This window comes from Seriola lalandi, unplaced genomic scaffold (assembly GCF_002814215.2).
Source record: "Seriola lalandi dorsalis isolate HSWRI2012SDOR001 ecotype SW California unplaced genomic scaffold, Sedor1 jcf7180002054983, whole genome shotgun sequence".
Lineage (NCBI taxonomy): Eukaryota > Metazoa > Chordata > Actinopteri > Carangiformes > Carangidae > Seriola > Seriola lalandi.
Window position 1 is genome coordinate 388963 of NW_019525532.1, and position 7554 is coordinate 396516.

The window sequence follows — 7554 nt, forward strand, 5'->3', positions numbered from 1 at the left end:
GTTACAGTGAATGAAAAATACACAATATAATCCACATACGGACGGAAAAATCTAAAACTGGGGTTACTTACTGTCAAGTTCATCATCTCTGTCCACAAATCTAAGTGTCGAGTCTCGAGGGTCATAACACTTCTCCTGCTTAGCTGACATATTTGAGACAATCTAATGTCGCTGTCTTGAGCTCTCCTGCGAAATCAGCAGTGGCAGGCGAGTCAAATCTAAACGTGTCAAACGCTTTTGGTTTCATTTACGAATAGGTTTCACATAGGTCATGTGATTTTTAGTCAACTGTCAGGTAACGTTTTCTGGTCATTTCAGTTGGATAAATTAGGAGTCAGTATTTCCTTTTCATTATAATGTTTTATAACAGTAGGGTCAGAGTCAGTTGTATAATAGTCTACTTTCCTGTTTCAAATGTAACTTTATTCCACTTTTGATCTGTCGTGCCATCAGCATCATCTGTCATCGTCCCCGTTATGTATTAAACGGGTTTTAAACATACTCAGGAGATGATCAACAACATAAAATGATTATTCCTATCTCTCACTCCAACATTATCAGGTTACTGTTTAGCTGTGTCTTTAATGCCCACATTACCGACAGTCTGTTTTTTGGGTTTTTTTGTAATGAGCATTAATATGAGACAGCTGTCCTGATCACCTCCTATAATGCAACAATTATTTAATTCTATAGGCTATGTTTTTTTTTTTTTTTAATAATACAAGTTATCGAAGTCACTCAAACTGCACAAACAACCAAAAATGCTGATGAATTTCACTGTTTATGGCACATTTCCGGTTTGATGTGTCGCAAACTCTCTAAGTCTAACAGTGGGAAACAAAAATGAAATATCCTGACACCCTCCATAATGTTAGTGACATAGTATAGGCCAACGGTAATATAAGGCTCTCCTATTTAGTTTCTGATTAGAGGCTATAATTTGCTGTAATAGTTTCTAAGTATCATTTATTTCGGATATGGAATTACCTGCGGTTTCTAATCGCATTATAATTTAAGAGGGCTACTCTAGTTAGTGTATGACTGTTGTTTACTGTCCAATAACAAATGTCTTCTTGTTCTATCTAATTTGAAACTGAGTAGGCTACGGCTTGTTACGTCTTATCAATGCACCGTAAAATAAAGTGCTAACCCTCCCCCTTAAATGTGAGATCAGGGTGATGAGCATTGTTGAATGGCCTCTTAGATTTTTTTTTTCTTTTAAACGAAAACGAAAGAGACAGCCTCTCATACAATAGAAACAGCACCTTCACTTTCAACTTGTCTGAACACCGAAGACATTGAAACGGGAAAGATCGCAGTGTCTCCTCACACACATACAAAGCAAATAAAATGGTCCGCCAGGTGATCATGCAGGGGCTTTCAGGGGAAACAAAGACGATCGACCTCTGCGACACCGACGAGCAGATGCAGAGAATGACCGTGAAGCAGCTGAGGGGGAAAATAGCGGAGAAGATCCCAGGTAAAATAAAAAAGATCAAATGAACAGCTAGAGTGCATGTGCGAGTATTAATAATAGCAAATAATTTCATAGGTTTTGAAATATATATTAGACATAGCCTAAGTGGGTGCATATGATCTACACTTTTATCTACTTTGTCTATCACCAATATTTTCCACGAATAGAAAATCTTTTTTTTTCCTTGAAACGTATAAAGTGGCTTTGAATTGTTTCTTAACTCACTACTACCAGCAATTGTCACTCTTTTCTTTAGCTGCAATCAAGCTGTGCAACTTAAAAACCTGAGTAACTGAGGAACAACAATAGGTCTTAATGTAGATCCGCTGTCCTGATTTCATGTCCAATTTACAATTGTGTGTGTGTATGTGTGTGTGTGTGTGTGTGTGTGTGTGTGTGTGTGTGTGTGTGTGTCTGTGTGTGCGTGTGAGAGCAGGGCAAGGTGCGGATGATCTGCGGATGATCTTCACAAACAAAAGGCTGGATGATGACTCTGCCCTGCTGTCTAGTCATGGAATCGTGCACAGATCTGTTATCCAGCTGGTGATACTTGTTCCTGGAGGACTGGCATCTTAACACTGAGGGACCATAATCATCATTTCATGCTTCTTCTGCTTTATGTCATATATCATGATGCCTTTACAGCCTTTTATTGTAATTTTCATGTCCTGTGAGATGTTTGAAAAATAAATTGTCTGAAAAAAATCAACTTCTCGCTGTCTCTTCATCTGCATTAAGTACAGAGGGCCCCGAATAAACCACATCCCAAGTATCATGAGGATCAAAATAATACCATCTATCCAATCATTAATTCAAATGTTTTTTCCTCATATTGTAGACTGTTAAACAATTTGCTTCAACATCAGAATTTTTTTTTTTTTTTTTTTCAAATAATGGGTTATCTGGTTTCAAATCTAATTCATTACATTTGAAACTTCTTGTTTGCCTGCAGTTAGTGACTTAGCATAGTGTTTCCTAATCTGAAACGTCCTGGATGCTTGACATGAGCTCTTGTAGCTGTATTCAGACCCAGGAGGTGAACTAACTGTCTGATGAGTAATTTACAAGGGGGCTGGTAGCAGACAGACAGAGGTGCAGGTTGTGAACAAGCAAAGCAGGCAACTGCTTGGGGCCCCATGCTGTTAGAGGGCCCCCAGGGGGTGACAAAGTTTACTCCACAGCAGTGCCTGAAAAAGTGGTTCCCTCTTCGCAACGGCATCTCACTAGGAAACCTCCCTACAGGGGCAACATGTCATTCCCTGCCTGCACATAGGCCAACATACAAGATTTATTTTTTATAATCTAACGATAATTGAATTAAACTAAACTGACATACTACCCATACAAATAGCATTTTTTTTCAAGAAGCGCCTCGATGTGCATCTAAATCTAACACTCTTATGTTTATTAAAAAAAAAATCACAGCTCGTTCTTTGTCTGGTTGGTGATTAGTTGACTTAACATGCTGCTGCGCTGTCTCACCCACTGAACAGTGTCGGTCCACAGCTGCATCAGGGCTTATTCACTGAGGAGAGGAGATAAGGTCTGTACAAAAAGTCATTAGATTTGTCGGCAGCTGCTTTTATGAAAAAAAAAGTAGCTAAAGGGTTTTAAAAGTTGTCAAATCTGGCGAGAAAAAAAGTTGCCAACAGCCAGAGTAGGAAACCTCCCTGAAGGGGTTGATGTAAACACTGGCCTTATAGTTTGGGTTATTTACAATGATGGGAGGGTCCCCCTGGCAGTTGCTTGCCAACGCTCCAACGAACTCTAGACTCACTTTGCATCATTCGGACGGGTGTGGCTTCAAGTGAAACAGAAAGTAGGCCTACCACTACATTTATATGATATGGCAGATTCCCAAGAACAGCAAACTCAAAAGGTGACTAAAGGTGGACTAACTTTGTTTCCTCTGGCCTGTATTGGCCTTCAATTTTAAACCACAGATAACGTGAACAAATCCTTTGCATATGACAGTTTATGTAGTGGAGTGATATTGTAATAAACCTTATTAAGATGTAGAATTGTAGAGCGCACGCAAACATTATTTCTACTGTGTACACACAAATGAAGGTGGAAGACACCCAGGAATAACAGTCTGAGCCTCATCCTCAAATAAGGTATCCATGTGCATACTGCCAGTTGACCTGCCACTACCTGACAAACTGTGAAAACCTAAAGGCCTCAAAGAAAGATCAAGTGGTAAAATGGCTGAAGGAACAAAATAGATGTTGGAGATGTGTTAGGACTCACAAAGCAGCAGTTTGTACTCAAAAAAAACCTTGCCCAAAATGTAATGGCCAGCACCTAGGCATTTTACATGATGTAAATAGAACTCAAACAACATTTAGGGTGTTGTATATGAACCCACAAAGTATGTCACCCAAAGTACTACTTAAAGTAGTTAAAGTAAGACTCTCTAACAAAACCAAGACATTTGATACCTATGCCATCTTAGATGATGGATCTGAGTGAACAATGTTGCTACCAGGTGCTGCCAAGTATCTTGGTTTAGAGGGAGAACCAGAAAAACTTGACCTGCACACAGTGAGACAACAAACAGAAACCCTAGAGGGACAAACTGTAAATGTTAAAATATGTGCTGCCTCATTCCCTGAGAGGAAATTCTCTATTGACGGTACCTTTACCTCTGACAGTATCATGTTCACCTATCTGCACATTTAGGGTTCTTACATTAAATCCTTGATTAGTCTTAATATCAGCATTTATGAGCTTAAATAATTACACGGGTTTACATAAACAAGATACAACAGAAAAAGCTGTTTTTTTGTTGACTGTGGTCTTATAATAGATAAACACAAAGACCCTTTTGCAGGGAGAATTTATGATGGTGTTAGTAATTTATATGTACGAATTGTTCCTGACTTTCAGAAAAACTTTGAATGCTTCATATCAGCAGGTGTGGCATCAAGCGAAAAAGAAAGTAGGTATTGACACTTTTTTTTCCTCCTGGTTTGTTCTCACAGGAAATAAGATCATTTATACTTTGAAAGTACACTTTGTACCATATCTCATCTTACAGGAAACACGTCTTTAAGACACAACTGTGCCACTGACACAAACACCAGGCAGAGAATTTCTGAGAACCTTTGCCCAATGACTCATCGACCTGCATGAAACAGAAACTTGATTGGCTGTGCTGTTTACAGTTCACTGAAATCTCACTCACTTTCAATTAATGCCACACATTTACAGGAATTCACATGACTGCAGTTGGGTGTGGTTTCCCCCAAAAATTTGTATCTGAAGACAAATAAAAAATAAAAATAAATGTTTTCAGCTTACATTTTTCCAGGTGTAGTGAAATCAAGTTTTCTATCCCCTATCTGCACATTTAGGGTTCTGACATTAAATTCTTGATAACGCTTAATATTAACATTTATGAGCTTCATAGAATTCATGCAGAGACTGATTTCTCTGCCTGAGATCAAAAAGACGCACATAAGTTGTGAAAAACAGAATTATGTCAGAGCTTGAAAAAACTTGAAAGGTGACTTTTTCTCCTGGAGACAAAATTGAGACAGGAGAAATAAGTTATCGTCCAAGGGCATAGGTTTGCATATGGAAAATGGGGACATGTCCTTACCAATATTTTGGGAGGACAGAATTGTCCCTATCAATATTTGAGTGAACTCACTGTTTGGAATGAACTCATATTAAATAATTCTGATGTGTCAACATGTTTCGTACTTTGTAGATATCATGCCACCAAAATACAGAGCAGGAGATTTTCACCATCCACAGCAGCAGGTAGCAAACTACCTAGCAAAGCCACTGATTTAAAATGAAAACCTGCTAGCTACCTACTGTCAACAGCCTTACATTATTAGATTAATACTAATGAATATAAAAATGTTGATGTTGGATGCAAAATGATATATTGTTTCTTTCAGCTGAACCTCCCTTTACCTCAAACTCATTCTGTTCCTCCTTTTGGGGGGGGACATCACGCCTTGGTGCGTGTAAGAGGGTGTCAGCCAGGTACAGTTGTTTCCTTTTTCTGTATATGAGAGTCAAATTGAATGCTTGCAGTCTTAACATCATGCATTGCAAGCGTGGATTGTGATCAAAGGCTGGTGGTCAGTTTCAATCACAATTGGCTTGCCATGGATGTAGTCATAAAACTTGTAACATGCGAAAACCAGTGCTAGTAACCCCTTCTCTATCTGTGCGTGTCTTGTCTGTTTGGGTCAGTGTGCGTGACACATATGCGACAGGTTTGCCATCGTGCATGTACAAACCAGTGCCTTGCATGGCAAGGCCATACATTAGGCCTAGACACTCACACAGCAACTCACCAAACAACATTTATAGCCAAAGAAAAAATTTAAGTGAATTCTTACTAGCATGGGAGCCACAGTGAAAGAGACACCACCAACTACCAAGCGAAGCGTCACCAAGGCAGCGGGTCCACTTGTGTGGCTCGTGCCAGTAAGTCTCGCCACTAGAGGTTGTTTCTGTGAGGTCCTTGTGCCAAAGCCATTTCAACGCTGTGGGTTCTGGGTTGGACCCTCTGCGTGTAAGTGCCCACGACCCTCCAGTCAGCAATTACTCAGCTGTAGACCTGGCCGCTAACACATTTTTTGCACTCTTAGCTACTGGCCTGACTTTCCAAGGGTTCAGGAACTTTGGGTGTGTGGTCTGCAGTGCTGAACATTTCTGACTGGTCGAGTGAGTCATCAAAGTGCTGTGAATAATGTAATGTCAAGTAATAATTTTGCATAATCTTTAGGCCGCGGTGGACACGCAGACTTGCGCGGTGGGTCACAGGAACCTTTAAGTTCCTGAAGAACTCGTCGAAAGGCCTTTTATCTCGGTTAAAAACCAAAGGTGACTGCGCAGTCGCTGTAAGAGCCCCCAAAGTTTGGAATCAAAGTCAGGCGTGCTAATTCGTTGCACCTGTTCAAATCACGTCTCAAAACACACTTGTATAAAGAAGGCCCCTATGAGGGTTTCTATGAGGACCACGGTGCTGGGGTGCTGCTGCTTTACATAAGAGCCGATGACGACTAGTGACTTGCAAATCAAGGGTTTTACTGTATGGGCTGTTTTTGTTGCAAAATACATGTAGTGTTCTAATGTTCAATTGTTGTACAAAATACAAACATAGTTTGTCTCTAAACCCATGTATTTGCTTGAACATGCAGATCAGTTTGATTTTGAATCACATTAAACCGAATGATTCATCAATAATTCTTCTATACATCAACAAAAAGCTACAAATGTTTCATACACACCCTCAAATTGGCAGTTTTTAACCATCAACATAATTATGTTACCTGCTGCTGCAAAAGCTGAATCCATGTTCTCCCACAATATTTTTCAATTCAATTTGCTGAACTTCAATAGAGAAGACGCTTTTAAATACCTACGGATTTATTTTATAACAACTGTGTATCAATACATTCGTGTAACAGAACACATCTATCAGATAGTTCTGTGGATCTATCCCTCTTCATGTGATATTTTATATTATTTAGTTTCCGTGTTAGTCATGAACCGTCTGTTCATTACAAAAAGTAAAGACAAACAAATAATGAATATTTCCGATGCACTCTGAATGCAACATTACAGGCAGTGAAAGTGAAAGTATTCGGACAGTTATATTTAACAGGAGACGGAGAACTCGTTGACACGAAGATCCTTTCTGCAAATTCTTGCAACTGACAGCATTTACAGAGAATAAGTGGACTGTCGTAGTCATGAAACGGAGTCATGACTATAATGATAAACAAACAGGTAAGATGCGCCCTTGTAGATTAATCTATATCCATAATAATGTTGTTATAAAGACAATTTAACGTTATTAAACTCTCCTCCCAGCAGCTGATATCAAGTACCATGGGTTGATGAACCAAGGAGCAACGTGTTACTTGAACAGTGTGCTGCAGGTGCTGTTCATGACCAAAGGCTTCAGAGAGGCTGTGGAAAGGTTTGTTACAAAGTCCAACTCCTTGTCATATAATGTCTTTATTTTAAATTAGGGCAACAGTGCACCTTTGTATCACTCATGGAGCCTCTGTCTGAATTCTGTTCAGGTACACCAGTGGAAACCCTGA

General features: G+C 39.5%; 2 protein-coding genes and 1 long non-coding RNA gene across 3 annotated transcripts in view; 2 read left to right on the forward strand and 1 right to left on the reverse strand.

The window, feature by feature from the left end:
* The window catches only part of LOC111647228 (E3 ubiquitin-protein ligase RNF19B-like), a 2475-nt gene extending 2258 nt beyond the window's left edge, over positions 1-217 (reverse strand). The window contains exon 1 of the mRNA XM_023396850.2: positions 72-217. Within this exon, the coding sequence (XP_023252618.1) occupies positions 72-150 (79 nt within the window). The 5' untranslated portion in view covers positions 151-217. The remainder of the gene's footprint in view (positions 1-71) is intronic.
* A 1021-nt stretch (positions 218-1238) lies between these two features.
* Positions 1239-2186, forward strand: LOC147817246 (uncharacterized). The gene is made up of 2 exons (XR_015436533.1): positions 1239-1480; positions 1914-2186. It is a non-coding gene; the product is annotated as an uncharacterized LOC147817246 (long non-coding RNA).
* A 4915-nt stretch (positions 2187-7101) lies between these two features.
* LOC111647168 (uncharacterized) overlaps positions 7102-7554 on the forward strand; it is a 5077-nt gene continuing 4624 nt past the window's right edge. The window contains exons 1-3 of the mRNA XM_087171259.1: positions 7102-7234; positions 7319-7427; positions 7534-7552. Coding sequence (XP_087027385.1) covers positions 7198-7234; positions 7319-7427; positions 7534-7552 — 165 coding nt within the window. The 5' untranslated portion in view covers positions 7102-7197. The remainder of the gene's footprint in view (positions 7235-7318; positions 7428-7533; positions 7553-7554) is intronic.